General features: G+C 49.3%; 1 protein-coding gene and 1 long non-coding RNA gene across 3 annotated transcripts in view; one reads left to right on the forward strand and one right to left on the reverse strand.

Moving 5' to 3' along the window:
* The window catches only part of ARHGAP42 (Rho GTPase activating protein 42), a 615,245-nt gene that overhangs the window by 480,977 nt on the left and 116,586 nt on the right, over positions 1–17,682 (forward strand). For both annotated transcript variants that reach the window (XM_063951500.1, XM_063951501.1), the window contains one exon: positions 7,674–7,779. In XM_063951500.1, the coding sequence (XP_063807570.1) occupies positions 7,674–7,779 (106 nt within the window). The remainder of the gene's footprint in view (positions 1–7,673; positions 7,780–17,682) is intronic.
* The window catches only part of LOC135000458 (uncharacterized), a 136,184-nt gene that overhangs the window by 112,210 nt on the left and 6,292 nt on the right, over positions 1–17,682 (reverse strand). The gene's annotated exons all lie outside the window — the stretch shown is intronic.

Genomic DNA, 17,682 nt, shown 5'->3' on the forward strand with positions numbered 1-17,682 from the left:
TACTGCAAATAGGCCTTGGGATTTGGTATTACACTCTGCCAATCCAGACCTAGCAGTAAGACTGGAGTCAGTCGTTTAACCTGCTGGGGTTCTTTTGCTACTCTGTGAACCTAGCAAGTTTGCTGCTGTATTCTCAGACTTGCCTGCCAAAATCCTTTCTCACTGTGCAAGGTGTTCAGGTGTCAGTTTAGTGGCAGTAAGCTGAACCAGTGCACTGCAAGTGAGGACTAGGATTGTGGAGACTCTCTTTGTGTCTATTATTCCATCTCTGACCAAGGAGTTTACTGCCACACCCGTTGGTAACCCTTTAGGGTTTTGCTGTTGCCCTTAGCAACAGCATTTTGGGTTCTCTACGTATTAAATCACTACATCTCGCTTCTTTCCATCTGAGCATTCCTAATACTAGGGAGACACCCAGTTTCTTAGCCTTTGGGCTTCTCTGTTCACTTTGTGTTTATTTTGTTACCCTATCACCTTCTGTGTATGTAATGTCATATTCCCCAGTCTGTCTGTGAGTTCATTTGTTTTGCATCCCTCAGCGTTCAGACACCAGTACATTCCTGCTGGCACTGGCGTGCATAACACATACACTGTGAACGGGAGCAGGGCTTCCGTTTATACTACACAGCTTATGGCAAGCTACCCGGGTAGGATTCCCGGATCACTTGATCCGAGAATTTGCGGGGGGGGGGGAGCGTTTCCACTAGAAAAAAACATGGGTAAATCCACGCCCCCGCGCATTTACCCGTGTTTTCTCTAACGTCCCAGTGGATGCTGGGGACTCCGTAAGGACCATGGGGATAGACGGGCTCCGCAGGAGACATGGGCACTTTAAGAAAGAATTTAGGTTCTGGTGTGCACTGGCTCCTCCCTCTATGCCCCTCCTCCAGACTTCAGTTTGATACTGTGCCCAGATGAGCTGGGTGCTTTTCAGTGAGCTCTCCTGAGTTCGCTGAGAGAAAGTATTTTGTTAGGATTTTTATTTTCAGGGAGCTCTGCTGGCAACAGACTCCCTGCATCGTGGGACAGAGGGGAGAGAAGCAGCCCTACTCTCTGAAGCTAGGTCCTGCTTCTTAGGCTACTGGACACCATTAGCTCCAGAGGGATCGTACGCAGGATCTCACCCTCGCCATCCGATCCCAGAGCCGCGCCGCCGTCCCCCTCGCAGAGCCGGAAGACAGAAGCCAGGTGAGTATGAGAAGCAAGAAGACTTCAAATCGGCGGCAGAAGACTCCGTTCTTCACTGAGGTAACGCACAGCACTGCAGCTGTGCGCCATTGCTCCCACACACCTCACATACTCCGGTCACTGTAAGGGTGCAGGGCGCAGGGGGGGGCGCCCTGGGCAGCATTTGGAACCTCTTTTTGGCAAAAGTAAACATATATACAGTTGGGCACTGTATATATGTATGAGCCCCCGCCAAGAAAATGCATATTTAAGCGGGACAGAAGCCCGCCGTCGAGGGGGCGGGGCTTCTTCCTCAGCACTCACCAGCGCCATTTTTTCTCCACAGCTCCGCTGAGAGGAAGCTCCCCAGGCTCTCCCCTGCAGATTCACGGTAGAAGAGGGTAAAAAGAGAGGGAGGGCACATAAATTAGGCGCAAAAACACAATATAAACAGCAGCTACTGGGTTAACATTAAGTTACTTTGTTATTCCTGGGTTATAGCGCTGGGATGTGTGCTGGCATACTCTCTCTCTGTCTCTCCAAAGGGCCTTGTGGGGGAACTGTCTTCGAAAAGGGCATTCCCTGTGTGTGTCGTGTGTCGGTACGCTTGTGTCGACATGTCTGATGATGAAGGCTATCTGGAAGCAGAGCGGGAGCAAGTGAATGTGGTGTGTCCGCCGACGGCGCCGACACCTGATTGGATGGATATGTGGAAGGTTTTAAATGATAATGTTAATTCCTTGCATAAGAGGTTAGATAAAGCTGAAGCCTCAGGACAGTCAGGGTCCCAACCCGTGCCTGATCCTATGTCGCAGAGGCCGTCAGGGTCTCAGAAGCGCCCAGTATCCCAAATTGTTGACACAGATACCGACATGGATTCTGACTCCAGTGTCGGTTACGATGATGCAAAGTTACAGCCAAAGTTGGCTAAATCACTCCGATATATGATTATAGCAATTAAGGATGTTTTGCACATCACAGAGGAAACCCCTGTCCCTGACACAAGGGTTTATATGTATAAGGGAAAGAAACCTGAGGTAACTTTTCCCCCCTCACACGAACTGAATGAGTTATGTGAAAAAGCTTGGGAATCTCCAGATAAAAAAAATGCAGATTTCCAAACGGATTCTTATGGCGTATCCTTTCCCGCCAACGGACAGGTTACGATGGGAATCCTCCCCTAGGGTGGACAAAGCTTTAACACGCTTATCCAAAAAGGTAGCCCTGCCGTCCCAGGATACGGCTACCCTCAAGGATGCTGCTGATCGCAAACGGGAGGGTACCCTGAAGTCCATTTATACACATTCAGGTACCTTGCTCAGACCGGCAATCGCGTCGGCCTGGGTCTGTAGTGCAGTAGCGGCATGGACTGATACCTTATCAGAGGAGTTGGATACCCTGGATAGGGATACTGTTTTATTGACCCTGGGGCATATTAAAGACACTGTCCTTTATATGAGAGATGCTCAAAGAGACATTAGTCTACTGGGTTCTAGAATAAATGCTATGTCAATTTCTGCCAGAAGGGTCCTGTGGACTCGGCAATGGACAGGTGATGCAGACTCAAAAAGGCATATGGAGGTTTTACCTTATAAGGGTGAGGAATTGTTTGGGGAGGGTCTCTTGGACCTGGTCTCCACAGCTACTGCTGGAAAGTCAAATTTTTTGCCATATGTTTCCTCACAGCCTAAGAGAGCACCGTATTATCAAATGCAGTCCTTTCGATCACAGAAAAACAAGAAAGTCCGAGGTGCGTCCTTTCTTGCCAGAGGCAGGGGCAGAGGAAAGAAGCTGCACAACACAGCTAGTTCCCAGGAACAGAAGTCCTCCCCGGCCTCTACAAAATGCACCGCATGACGCTGGGGCTCCACAAGCGGGGCTAGGCCCGGTGGGGACGCGTCTTCGAAATTTCAGCCACAAGTGGGTTCACTCCCAGTTGGATCCCTAGGCAATAGAGATTGTGTCTCAGGGATACAAGCTGGAATTCGAGGAAATGCCCCCTCACCGATACCTCAAATCGGCCCTGCCAGCTTCCCCCCACGAGAGGGAAATAGTGTTAACTGCAATTCACAAATTGTATCTTCAACAGGTGGTGGTCAAGGTTCCCCTCCTTCAACAAGGAAGGGGTTATTATTCGACCATGTTTGTAGTCCCGAAACCGGACGGTTCGGTCAGACCCATATTGAATTTAAAATCCCTGAACATATACCTGAAAAGGTTCAAGTTCAAGATGGAATCGCTGAGAGCGGTCATCGCATGCCTGGAAGGGGGGATTTTATGGTGTCTCTGGACATAAAGGATGCATACCTTCATGTCCCCATTTATCCACCTCATCAGGCGTACCTCAGATTTGTGGTACAGGATTGTCATTACCAATTTCAGACGTTGCCGTTTGGTCTCTCCACAGCACCGAGAATATTTACCAAGGTAATGGCGGAAATGATGGTACTCCTGCGAAAGCAAGGAGTCACAATTATCCCATAATTGGACGATCTCCTCATAAAAGCGAGGTCGAGAGAGCAGTTGCTGATCAGTGTAGCACTTTCTCTGGAAGTGTTACGCCAACACGGCTGGATTCTAAATATTCCAAAGTCGCAGTTGGTTCCTACGACTCGTCTGCCTTTCCTGGGCATGATACTAGACACAGACCAGAAAAGGGTTTATCTCCCGATGGAGAAAGCTCAGGAACTCATGACACTGGTCAGGAACCTATTAAAACCAAAACAGGTGTCAGTGCATCACTGCACTCGTGTCCTGGGAAAGATGGTGGCATCATACGAGGCCATTCCCTTCGGCAGGTTCCATGCGAGGACCTTTCAATGGGACAAGTGGTCCGGATCACATCTTCAGATGCATCGGTTAATCACCCTATCCCCCAGGGCCAGGGTGTCACTCCTGTGGTGGCTACAGAGCGCTCACCTTCTCGAGGGCCGCAGATTCGGCATTCAGGACTGGGTCTTGGTGACCACGGATGCAAACCTCCGAGGTTGGGGTGCAGTCACACAGGGAAGAAATTTCCAAGGTCTGTGGTCAAATCAAGAGACTTGCCTTCACATCAACATCCTGGAACTAAGGGCCATATACAACGCCCTACGTCAAGCGGAGACCCTGCTTCGCGACCAACCGGTTCTGATTCAGTCAGACAACATCACCGCAGTAGCTCATGTAAGCCGTCAAGGCGGCACAAGGAGCAGAGTGGCGATGGCGGAAGCCACCAAGATTCTTCGCTGGGCGGAGAATCACGTAAGCGCACTGTCAGCAGTGTTCATCCCGGGAGTGGACAACTGGGAAGCAGACTTCCTCAGCATACATGACCTCCACCTGGGAGAGTGGGGACTTCATCAGGAAGTCTTCGCACAGATTACAAGTCGGTGGGAACTGCCACAGGTGGACATGATGGCATCCCGCCTCAACAAAAAGCTACAGCGGTATTGCGCCAGATCAAGAGACCCTCAGGCGATAGCTGTAGACGCCCTGGTGACACCGTGGGTGTTCCAGTCGGTTTATGTATTTCCTCCTCTTCCTCTCATACCCAAGGTGCTGAGGATAATAAGAAAAAGAGGAGTGAGAACAATATTCATTGTTCCTGGTTGGCCACGAAGGACTTGGTATCCAGATCTGCAAGAAATGCTCACAGAGGACTTGTGGCCTCTTCCTCTAAGACAGGACTTGTTGCAACAGGGGCCCTGTCTGTTCCAAGACTTGCAGCGGCTACGTTTGACGGCATGGCGGTTGAACGCCGGATCCTAGCAGAGAAAGGCATTCCGGATGAGGTCATTCCTACGCTGATAAAGGCTAGGAAGGACGTGACAGCTCAACATCACCGTATATGGCGAAAATATGTTGCTTGGTGTGAGGCCAGGAATGCTCCTACGGAGGAATTCCAGCTGGGCCGTTTCCTTCACTTCCTACAGTCCGGAGTGAATTTGGGACTAAAATTGGGTTCCATTAAGGTCCAGATTTCGGCCCTATCCATTTTCTTTCAAAAAGAGTTGGCTTCTCTACCTGAAGTTCAGACGTTTGTAAAGGGAGTGCTGCATATTCAGCCCCCTTTTGTGCCTCCAGTGGCACCTTGGGATCTTAACGTGGTGTTGAGTTTCCTGAAATCCCACTGGTTTGAACCACTCAAAACGGTGGAGTTGAAATATCTCACGTGGAAGGTGGTCATGCTATTAGCCTTGGCTTCGGCTAGGCGTGTGTCAGAGTTGGCGGCTTTGTCACATAAAAGCCCCTATCTGGTTTTCCATGCGGATAGAGCAGAATTGCGGACCCGTCCACAATTCCTACTGAAAGTGGTTTCATCCTTTCATATAAACCAACCTATTGTGGTGCCTGTGGCTACTACTGACTTGGAGGATTCCGAGTTACTTGATGTGGTCAGGGCTTTGAAGGTTTATGTAGCCAGAACGGCTAGGGTCAGGAAAACAGAGTCTTTGTTTATCCTGTATGCTTCCAACAAGCTTGGTGCTCCTGCTTCAAAGCAAACTATTGCTCGCTGGATCTGTAACACGATTCAGCAGGCTCATTCTGCGGCTGGATTGCCGCTGCCAAAATCAGTTAAGGCCCATTCCACTAGGAAGGTGGGCTCTTCTTGGGCGGCTGCCCGAGGGGTCTCGGCATTACAGCTTTGCCGAGCGGCTACTTGGTCAGGTTCAAACACTTTTGCAAAGTTCTACAAGTTTGATACCCTGGCTGTGGAGGACCTTGTGTTTGCTCAATCGGTGCTGCAGAGTCATCCGCACTCTCCCGCCCGTTTGGAAGCTTTGGTATAATCCCCATGGTCCTTACGGAGTCCCCAGCATCCACTAGGACGTTAGAGAAAATAAGATTTTACTTACCGGTAAATCTATTTCTCGTAGTCCGTAGTGGATGCTGGTCGCCCGTCCCAAGTGCAGACTTCTTCTGCAATACTTGTATGAAGGAGGGGCATAGAGGGAGGAGCCAGTGCACACCAGAACCTAAATTCTTTCTTAAAGTGCCCATGTCTCCTGCGGAGCCCGTCTATCCCCATGGTCCTTACAGAGTCCCCAGCATCCACTACGGACTACGAGAAATAGATTTACCGGTAAGTAAAATCTTATTTTTAGAGCTAGTGGAAAAGGGTTATTAGCCTCTACCACCTCTGATGGGAGGCTATTCCACTTGTCCACTACCCTTTCTGTGAAGTAATTTTTCCTCAAATTTCCCCTGAACCTCCCCCCCCCTCCAGTCTCAGTGCATGTCCATGTGTCCTATTGCTTCTCTTCATTCGGAGAATGTTTTCCTCCTGTACTTTGTACTTTTGTACCCTTGATATATTTGAAAGTTTCTATCATGTCTCCCCTTTGCCTTCTCTGCTCCAAACTATATATATATTGAGATTTTTTAGTCTTTCTGGGTAAGTTTTGGGATGTAGGCCATGCACCATTTTAGTTGCCCTTCTTTGTACAGTTTCTAATGTATTACTATCCTTTTGAAGATATGGCCTCCAGAATTGAACACAGTATTCTAGACGAGGCCGTACCAATCAGGGCCAGATTAAGGATCCATGGGGCCCGGGGTACTTAAGACAAGGGGGCCCCCTGAGGGCTATATATAGTGTATATAAGGAAGGGGGATTCTATATATATGCTGATCAGAGCTCTCTGTGAGGAGCAGCCGTGCTTGTACGACGGCTGTGATCATGAGTGCAGGTGTGCCCGGCCAGTGCAGAGATGGAGACAAGGCTGTCTCCATCTCTGGAAAACAAATTTGGTCCATGCGGGAGAGAGGTGGGGGAGGGGAGGTTCTGCACCACTGCCACCAACGGCAGAACTTTATAAAAAAATAATCAAATAAAAAAAAATCATGTAAACCTCCAGTGCTTGGTAGCTCACAGGGGGCCCCCAATATAAGGGGGGCCTGGGGTTCTGTGTCCCCTGGGCACCCCCCTTAATCCGGCTCTGGTACCAATGACCTATACAGTGGCATTATTACTTCTTTCTTTCTGCTGCTGATTCCTCTCCCAATGCAGCCAATCATCTGACTAGCCTTCCTCAATTGGCTGCATACCCCTCCCCCCCAACTGTCCCAATATTGAAAGAGCAGACCTGCTTTTTTGTTACTGTCCCACTTACAGACTGTGGCATCAAAACTGTGTGTGTGAGAGCCTGGGGGTAGCCCAACAGCTTATGTGGCTCAGAGCATGCGCACAGTGACAAGAAACTGTGTGATGGGTGGGCGTGGCCTGGTACCATGTGGTCACACCCCATGCCATGAGACCATGACAGTTTTTCCAGTGCACACAGAGAGTCCTGACACAGGGATGTTGGGAGCTATGTACATGTAACAGGGGCAGTGACTTGATGTAAGTAGGTGAATGGAGACAAGTGACTGAGAGTTACATAGTGGAAGGAGCTGGTGCCCCAAACAGCACAGAGTAGCCATGTGAAACTCTTGGTAATGGAAGATTATGGTGTAAAAAATGTATAGAAAAGGAAAATTATACATGTGACTTATTGAATCTGTCTTCTGATCGTTCCCTACAGAATCAGATGACCAGAATTACAGAGTACAGGCAGTTCACGCCTTGGTCCACAAATTGCCTGAAAGGAACCGAGAAATGTTGGACATCTTAATCAAGCACCTTGTCAAGTAATGTACTATGTATATGCGCATGTAATGCTGCAGGAACACTATCCTCTGAATATTTCATGAACTACTTCTGTTTCATTGGTTTATTATTTTTGACGCATACACTGCATTATTCCATATGGAGTCATTCTTTAAAGCTCTTATTTTATAAAGTGCTTCATTTCTTTTGTAGTATTTTATAGAGCTGCTCGGACCCAAAGGGGTAGATTTATCAAGCTTGGAGAGAGATACTGTAATGTGGCGAGAGATAAACCAGCTGTTAACAATCATTTCTCTTACATCCTAGAGGATGCTGGGGACTCCGTAAGGACGATGGGGATAGACGGGCTCCGCAGGAGACATGGGCACTTTAAGAAAGACTTTAGGTCTGGGTGTGCACTGGCTCCTCCCTCTATGCCCCTCCTCCAGACCTCAGTTTACTACTGTGCCCAGAGGAGACTGGGTGCATTACAGGGAGCTCTCCTGAGTTTCCTGTCAGAAAGTATTTTGTTAGGTTTTTTATTTTCAGGGAGCCTGCTGGTAACAGACTCCCTGCATCGAGGGACTGAGGAGAGAGAAGCAGACCTACTTCTGTGAGTTTCAAGGCTCTGCTTCTTAGGCTACTGGACACCATTAGCTCCAGAGGGATCGGTACGTAGGTCTCACCCTCGCCGTCCGTCCCAGAGCCGCGCCGCCGTCCTCCTCGCAGAGCCGGAAGATAGAAGCCGGGTGAGTATGAGAAGAAAAGAAGACTTCATTGGCGGCAGAAGACTTCATGATCTTCACTGAGGTAACGCACAGCAGTAACGCTGTGCGCCATTGCTCCCACACACCTCACACACGGCAGTCACTGGAAGGGTGCAGGGCGCAGGGGGGGGGCGCTCTGGGCAGCATATGAACCTCTCTTTGGCAAAAATATATATGTATACAGCTGGCCACTGTATATATATATATATATATATATATATATATATATATATAAGAGTCCCCGCCAATTTTTAGTGTATTTGAGCGGGATAGAAGCCCGCCGCCGAGGGGGCGGGGCTTCTCCCTCAGCACTCACCAGCGCCATTTTCTCCACAGCACAGCTGAGAGGAAGCTCCCCGGACTCTCCCCTGCTTATACCACAGTGAAAGAGGGTTTTAAAGAAGAGGGGGGGGGCACATAATTAGGCGCATATATACACAGCGCTACTGGGTAAACATATATTTATTGTGTTTTTTCCTGGGTCATATAGCGCTGGGGTGTGTGCTGGCATACTCTCTCTCTGTCTCTCCAAAGGGCCTTGTGGGGGAACTGTCTTCAGATAAGAGGATTCCCTGAGTGTGCGGTGTGTCGGTACGCGTGTCGACATGTCTGAGGTAAAAGGCTCTCCTAGAGAAGACGGGGAGCAAATGAATGTGGTGTCTCCGTCGACAACGCCGACACCTGACTGGATGGATATGTGGAATGTTTTAAGTGCTAATGTAAATTTATTGCACAAAAGATTAGAGCTGAAGCTAGGGTACAGCCAGGGAGTCAACCCATGTCTGTCCCTATGTCGCAGGGACCTTCGGGATCTCAAAAGCGCCCACTATCCCAAATAATAGATACAGATACCGACACGTATTCTGACTCCAGTGTCGACTACGATGATGCAAAATTACAGCCAAAATTGGCTAAATGTATTCGATATATGATTATTGCAATAAAAGATGTTTTGCATATTACAGAGGAACCACCTGTCCCTGACACGAGGGTACACATGTATAAGGGAAAGAAAACTTAGGTAACCTTTCCCTCCTCACATGAGTTGAACGAATTATGTGAAAAAGCTTGGGAATCTCCAGACAAAAAACTGCAGATTCCTAAAAGGATTCTTATGGCGTATCCTTTCCCGCCAACGGACAGGATACGGTGAGAATCCTCCCCTAGGGTAGACAAAGCATTGACACGCTTATCCAAAAAGGTAGCACGGCCATCCCAAGATACGGCTACCCTCAGGGATCCTGCTGACCGCAAGCAGGAGATTACCTTGAAGTCCATTTGCACACATTCTGGTACCTTACTCAGACCGGCAATTGCGTCGGCCTGGGTTTGTAGCGCTGTAGCAGAATGGACAGATACCTTATCAGCGGAAATTGAGACCCTAGATAAGGATACCATTTTATTGACCCTAGGGCATATAAAAGATACTGTCTTATATATGAGAGATGCTCAAAGACGCTATGTCGACTTCTGCTTGACAAGTCCTATGGACCCGGCAATGGACAGGTGATGCCGACTCAAAGAGGCATATGGAGGTTTTACCTTACAGGGGTGAGGAATTGTTTGGGGAAGGTCTCTCGGACCTGGTCTCCACAGATACAGCTGGCAAATCTAAATTTTTTGCTTTATATTCCCTCACAGCCTAAGAAAGCACCACATTTCCAAATGCAGTCCTTTCGATCACAAAGAGACAAGAAAGTACGAGGTGCGTCCTTTCTTGCCAGAGGGAAAAAGCTGCACAACACAGCTAGTTCCCAGGAACAGAAGTCCTCCCAGGCCTCTGCAAAATCCACCGCATGACGCTGGGGCTCCGCTAAAGGAGTCCGCCCCAGTGGGGGCACGTCTTCGAATTTTCAGCCACATCTGAGTTCACTCGCAGGTGAATCCCTGGGGAATAGAAATTGTTTCTGAGGGTTACAAGCTGGAATTCGAGGAGGTGCCTCCTCGCCTGTTTTTCAAATCGGCCCTGCCAGCTTCTCCCCAGGAAGGGGAGATAATGTTAAATGCTATTCACAAATTGTATCTGCAACAGGTGGTGGTCAAGGTTCCCCTGCTTTAACAAGGAAGGGGATATTACTCAACCCTGTTTGTAGTCCCGAAACCGGACGGTTCGGTCATATCCATATTAAATTTAAAATCCCTGAACCTATAATTGAAAAGGTTCAAGTTCAAGATGGAATCGCTAAGAGCGGTCATCGCCAGCCTGGAATGGGGGGATTTTATGGTATCTCTGGACATAAAGGATGCATACCTTCATGTTCCCATTTATCCACCTCATCAGGCGTACCTCAGATTTGCGGTACAGGATTGTCATTACCAATTTCAGACGTTGCCGTTTGGGCTTTCCACGGCCCCGAGGATTTCACCATGGTAATGGCGGAAATGATGGTGCTCCTGCGCAAGCAAGGTGTCACAATTATCCCGTACTTGGACGATCTCCTCCTAAAAACGAGATCAAGAGAGCAGTTACTGAACAGCGTATCACTTTCACTGAAGGTGTTACAGAAACACGGCTGGATTCTCAATATCCCGAAGTCGCAGTTGGTTCCGACGACTCGTCTGATTTTCTTGGGCATGATTCTGGATACAGACCAGAAAAAGTTTATCTTCCGATAGAAAAAGCTCAGGAAGTCATGACTCTAGTCAGGAACCTATTGAAACCAAAACAGGTGTCAGTGCATCACTGCACTCGAGTCCTGGGAAAGATGGTGGCATCATACGAGGCCATTCCCTTCGGCAGACTCCATGCGAGGACTTTCCAGTGGGACCTACTGGACAAGTGGTCCGGGTCACATCTACAGATTCATCAGTTGATCTCCCTGTTCCCCAGGGCCAGGGTATCTCTCCTGTGGTGGCTGCAGGGTGCTCACCTTCTAGAAGGCTGCAGGTTCGGCATTCAGGACTGGATCCTGGTGACCACGGACGCGAGCCTCCGAGGTTGGGGAGCAGTCACACAGGGAAGAAACTTCCAAGGTCTTTGGTCAAGTCAAGAGACTTGTCTTCACATCAACATCCTGGAACTGAGGGCCATATACAACGCCCTACGTCAAGCGGAGACATTACTGCGCGACCAAACAATTCTGATCCAGTCAGACAACATCACCGCAGTGGCTCATGTAAACCGCCAAGGCGGCACATGGAGCAGAGTGGCAATGCGGAAGCCACCAGAATTCTTCGCTGGGCGGAAATTCATGTAAACGCACTGTCAGCAGTGTTCATTCCGGGAGTGGACAACTGGGAAGCAGACTTCCTCAGCAGACACGACCTGCATCCAGGAGAGTGGGGACTTCATCCGGAAGTCTTCGCACAGATTTCAAGTCAGTGGGGATTACCCCAGATAGACATGATGGCGTCCCGCCGCAACAAAAAGCTACAGAGGTATTGCGCCAGATCAAAAGATCCTCAGGCGGTAGCTGTAGACGCCCTAGTGACACCGTGGGTGTTCCAGTCGGTCTATGTATTTCCTCCTCTTCCTCTCATACCCAAGGTTTTGAAAATAATAAGAAAGAGAGAAACGAGAACAATTCTCATTGTTCCAGATTGGCCACGAAGGACCTGGTATCCGGATCTGCAGGAAATGCTCACAGAAGATCCGTGGCCTCTTCCTCTAGGACAGGACCTGTTGCAACAGGGGCCCTGTCTGTTCCAAGACTTGCCGCGGCTGCGTTTGACGGCATGGCGGTTGAACGTCGCATCCTAGCGGAAAAGGCATTTCGGATGAGGTCATTCCTACGCTGATTAAGGCTAGAAAGGACGTGACTTCTAAACATTATCACCGTATATGGCGAAAATATGTTTCTTGGTTTGAGGCCAGGAATGCTCCTACGGAAGAATTCCATCTGGGCTGTTTCCTTCACTTCCTACAAACTGGAGTGAATTTGGGCCTAAAATTAGGCTCCATTAAGGTTCAGATTTCGGCCTTATCCATTTTCTTTCAAAAGGATTTGACTTCTCTCCAAGAAGTACAGGCTTTTGTGAAGGGAGTGCTGCATATTCAGCCTCCTTTTGTACCTCCGGTGGCGCCTTGGGACCTTAACGTGGTGTTGAGTTTCCTTAAGTCGCATTGGTTTGAACCACTTAAAACGGTGGAGTTAAAATATCTCACTTGGAAGGTGGTCATGTTATTAGCCTTGGCTTCGGCTAGGCGAGTGTCGGAATTGGCGGCTTTGTCTCCTAAAAGCCCCTATCTGGTTTTCCATATGGATAGAGCGGAATTGCGGACTCGTCCTCAATTATTGCCTAAGGTGGGGTCATCTTTTCATATGAACCAACCTATTGTGGTGCCTGTGGCTACACGTGACTTGGAGGATTCCGAGTCCCTTGCTGTGGTCAGGGCTTTGAAAATTCACGTGGCCAGAACGGCTAGAGTCAGAAAAACAGAAGCACTGTTTGTCCTGTATGCAGCCAACAAGGTTGGTGCCCTGCTTCAAAGCAGACTATTGCTCGCTGGATCTGTAACACGATTCAGTAGGCACATTCTACGGCAGGATTGCCGTTACCAAAATCGGTCAAGGCCCATTCCACTAGGAAGGTGGGCTCGTCTTGGGCAGCTGTCCGAGGGGTCTCGGCACTACAGCTGTGCCGAGCTGCTACTTGGTCGGATTCAAACACCTTTGCAAAGTTCTATAAGTTTGAGACCCTGGCTGAGGAGGACCTCCTGTTTGCTCAATCGGTGCTGCAGAGTCATCCGCACTCTCCCGTCCGTTTGGGAGCTTTGGTATAATCCCCATGGTCCTTACGGAGTCCCCAGCATCCTCTAGGACGTAAGAGAAAAATAAGATTTTACTCACCAGTAAATCTATTTCTCGTAGTCCGTAGTGGATGCTGGGAACTCCGTAAGGACAATGGGGAATAGCGGCTCCGCAGGAGACTGGGCACAACTAAAGAAAGCTTTAGGACTACCTGGTGTGCACTGGCTCCTCCCTCTATGACCCTCCTCCAGACCTCAGTTAGGATACTGTGCCCGGAAGAGCGGACACAATAAGGAAAGGATTTTGAATCCCGGGTAAGACTCATACCAGCCACACCAATCACACCGTATAACTCGTGATACTATACCCAGTTAACAGTATGAAATATAACTGAGCCTCTCAACAGATGGCTCAACAATAACCCTTTAGTTAAACAATAACTATATACAAGTATTGCAGACAATCCGCACTTGGGACGGGCGCCCAGCATCCACTACGGACTACGAGAAATAGATTTACCGGTGAGTAAAATCTTATTTTCTCTGACGTCCTAGTGGATGCTGGGAACTCCGTAAGGACCATGGGGATTATACCAAAGCTCCCAAACGGGCGGGAGAGTGCGGATGACTCTGCAGCACCGAATGAGCGAACTCTAGGTCCTCCTCAGCCAGGGTATCAAACTTGTAGAATTTAGCAAATGTGCTTGACCCCGACCAAGTAGCTGCTCGGCAAAGTTGTAAAGCCGAGACCCCTCGGGCAGCCGTCCAAGAAGAGCCCACCTTCCTTGTGGAATGGGCTTTTACAGATTTAGGATGCGGCAGTCCAGCCGCAGAATGTGCAAGTTGAATCGTGCTACAGATCCAGCGAGCAATAGTCTGCTTTGAAGCAGGCGTACCCAACTTGTTGGGTGCATGCAGGATAAATAGCGAGTCAGTCTTTCTGACTCCAGCTGTCCTGGAAACATAGATTTTTAGGGCCCGGACTACGTCCAGCAACTTGGAATCCTCCAAGTCACGAGTAGCCTCAGGCACCACAATAGGCTGGTTCAAATGAAAAGCTGAAACCACCTTTGGGAGAAATTGGGAACGAGTCCTCAATTCCGCCCTATCCTTGTGAAAAATCAGATAAGGGCATTTGCATGACAAAGTCGCCAATTCTGATACACGCCTGGCCGACGCCAAGGCCAACAGCATGACCACTGTCCACGTGAGGTATTTTAGCTCCACGGATTTAAGTGGTTCAAACCAATGCGACTTCAGGAAATCCAACACCACGTTGAGATCCCACGGTGCCACTGGAGGCACAAACGGGGGCTGAATATGCAGCCCTCCCTTAACAAAAGTCTGAACTTCAGGCAATGAAGCCAGTTCTTTTTGGAAGAAAATGGACAGAGCCGAAAACTGGACCTTTCTGGAACCCATTTTAGGCCCATAGTCATTCCTGACTGTAGGAAGTGCAGAAATCGACCCAGTTGAAATTCCTCCGTTGGGGCCTTCCTGGCCTCACACTAAACAACATATTTTCGCCATATGCGGTGATAATATTTTGCGGTCACATCTTTCCTAGCCTTAATCAGCGTAGGAATGACTTTATCCGGAATGCCCTTTCCTTTAGGATCCGGTATTCAACCGCCATGCCGTCAAACGCAGCGGCGGTAAGTCTTGGAACAGACAGGGCCCCTGCTGCAGCAGGTCCTGTCTGAGCGGCAGAGGCCATGGGTCCTCTGAGATCATTTCTTGAAGTTCTGGGTACCAAGATCTTCTTGGCCAATCCGGAACCACGAGTATAGTTCTTACTCCTCTCCTTCTTATTATTCTCAGTACCTTGGGTATGAGAGGCAGAGGAAGGAACACATACACTGACTGGTACACCCACTGTGTTACCAGAGCGTCCACAGCTATCGCCTGAGGGTCCCTTGACCTGGCGCAATAACATCCTAGCTTTTTGTTGAGGCGGGACGCCATCATGTCCACCTGTGGCCCTTCCCAATGGTGTACAATCATTTGGAAGACTTCTGGATGAAGTCCCCACTCTCCCGGGTGGAGGTCGTGTCTGCTGAGAAAGTCTGCTTCCCAGTTGTCCACTCCGAGAATGAACACTGCTGACAGTGCTAACACATGATTTTCCGCCCATCGGAGAATCCTTGTGGCTTCTGCCATTGCCATCCTGCTTCTTGTGCCGCCCTGTCGGTTTACATGGGCGACCGCCGTGATGTTGTCTGACTAGATCAGCACCGGCTGGTTTTGAAGCAGGGGTCTTGCCTGACTTAGGGCATTGCAAATGGCCCTTAGTTCCAGAATATTTATGTGTAGGGAAGTCTCCTGACTTGACCATTGTCCTTGGAAGTTTCTTCCCTGTGTGACTGCCCCCCAACCTCGAAGGCTGGCATCCGTGGTCACCAGGACCCAGTCCTGTATGCCGAATCTGCGGCCCTCTGGAAGATGAGCACTCTGCAGCCATCACAACAGCGACACCCTGGCCCTTGGAGACAGGGTTATCAGCCGATGCATCTGAAGATGCGATCCGGACCACTTGTCCAACAGATCCCACTGAAAGATCCTTGCATGGAACCCTCCGAATGGAATTGCTTCGTAAGAAGCCACCATCTTTCCCAGGACTCGCGTGCAATGGTGCACCGACACCTGTTTTGGTTTTAGGAGGTCTCTGACTAGAGATGACAACTCCTTGGCCTTTTCCTCCGGGAGAAACACTTTTTTCTGTTCTGTGTCGAGAACCATCCCCAGGAACAGTAGACGCGTTGTAGGAACCAGCTGCGACTTCGGAATGTTCAGGATCCAGCCGTGCTGTTGTAGCACTGCCCCAGCTAGTGCTATTCCAATCAACAACTGTTCCCTGGACCTCGCCTTTATAAGGAGATCGTCCAAGTACGGGATAATTATAACTCCCTTCCTTCGAAGGAGTATCATCATCTCTGCCATTACCTTGGTAAATACCCTCGGTGCCGTGGACAGACCAAACGGCAACGTCTGGAATTGGTAATGACAGTCCTGTACCACAAATCTGAGGTACTCCTGGTGAGGGGGGTAAATGGGGACATGCAGGTAAGCATCCTTGATGTCCAGTGATACCATGTAATCCCCTTCGTCCAGGCTTGCAATAACCGCCCTGAGCGATTCCATTTTGAACTTGAACCTTCGTATATAAGTGTTCAAGGATTTCAAATTTAAAATGGGTCTCACCGAACCATCCGGTTTCGGTACCACAAACATTGTGGAATAGTAACCCCGTCCCTGTTGAAGAAGGGGTACCTTGACTATCACCTGCTGCGAATACAGCTTGTGAATTGCCTCCAGCACTGCCTCCCTGTCTGAGGGAGCTGTCGGCAAGGCAGATTTGAGGAAAAGGCGAGGGGGAGACGTCTCGAATTCCAGCTTGTACCCCTGAGATACTACCTGTAGAATCCAGGGATCCACCCGTGAGCGAGCCCACTGGTCGCTGAAATTCTTGAGACAGGCCCCCACCGTACCTGGCTCCGCCTGTGGAGCCCCAGCGTCATGCGGTGGACTTAGAGGAAGCGGGGGAGGACTTTTGTTCCTGGGAACTGGCTGTATCTGCAGCTTTTTCCCTCTACCTCTGGGCAGAAAGGACGCGCCTTTAACCCGCTTGTCTTTCTGGGGCCGAAAGGACTGTACCTGATAATACGGTGCTTTCTTTGGCTGTGAGGGAACATGGGGCAAAATGTTGATTTCCCAGCTGTAGCTGTGGAAACGAGGTCCGAGAGACCATCCCCAAACAACTCCTCACCCTAGTAAGGCAAAACTTCCATGTGCCTTTTAGAATCAGCATCACCTGTCCACTGCCGAGTTCCTGGCAGAAATGGACATTGCGTTTATTTTAGATGCCAGTCGGCAATTATCCCTCTGTGCATCTCTCATGTATAAGACTGCGTCTTTAATATGCTCTATGGTTAGCAATATAGTCTCCCTGTCTAAGGTACAGAGAATCTGACCACGCAGCTGCAGCACTGCACATTCATGCTGAAGCAATAGCTGGTCTCAGTATAATGCCTGAGTGTGTATATACAGACTTCAGGATAGCCTCCTGCATTCTATCTGCAGGCTCCTTTAGGGCGGCCGTGTCCTGAGACGGTAGTGCCACCTTCTTTGACAGACGTGTGAGCGCTTTATCCACCCTAGGGGATGTCTCCCAACGTGACCTATCCTCTGGCGGGAAAGGGTACGCCATTAGTAACCTTTTAGAAATTACCAGTTTCTTATCGGGGGAAACTCACGCTTCTTCACACATTTAGTTCATCAGATGGGGGAAAAACCACTGGAAGCTTTTTTCTCCCCAAACATAATACCCTTTTTTGTGGTACCTGGGGTAATATCAGAAATGTGCAACACATTTTTCATTGCCGTAATTATGTAACGGGTGGCTCTATTGGAATGTACAGTAGTCTCATCGTCGTCGACACTGGAATCAGTATCCGTGTCGACATCTGTGTCTGCCATCTGAGGTAGTG

This window comes from Pseudophryne corroboree, chromosome 2, assembly GCF_028390025.1.
Source record: "Pseudophryne corroboree isolate aPseCor3 chromosome 2, aPseCor3.hap2, whole genome shotgun sequence".
NCBI classification, from domain to species: domain Eukaryota; kingdom Metazoa; phylum Chordata; class Amphibia; order Anura; family Myobatrachidae; genus Pseudophryne; species Pseudophryne corroboree.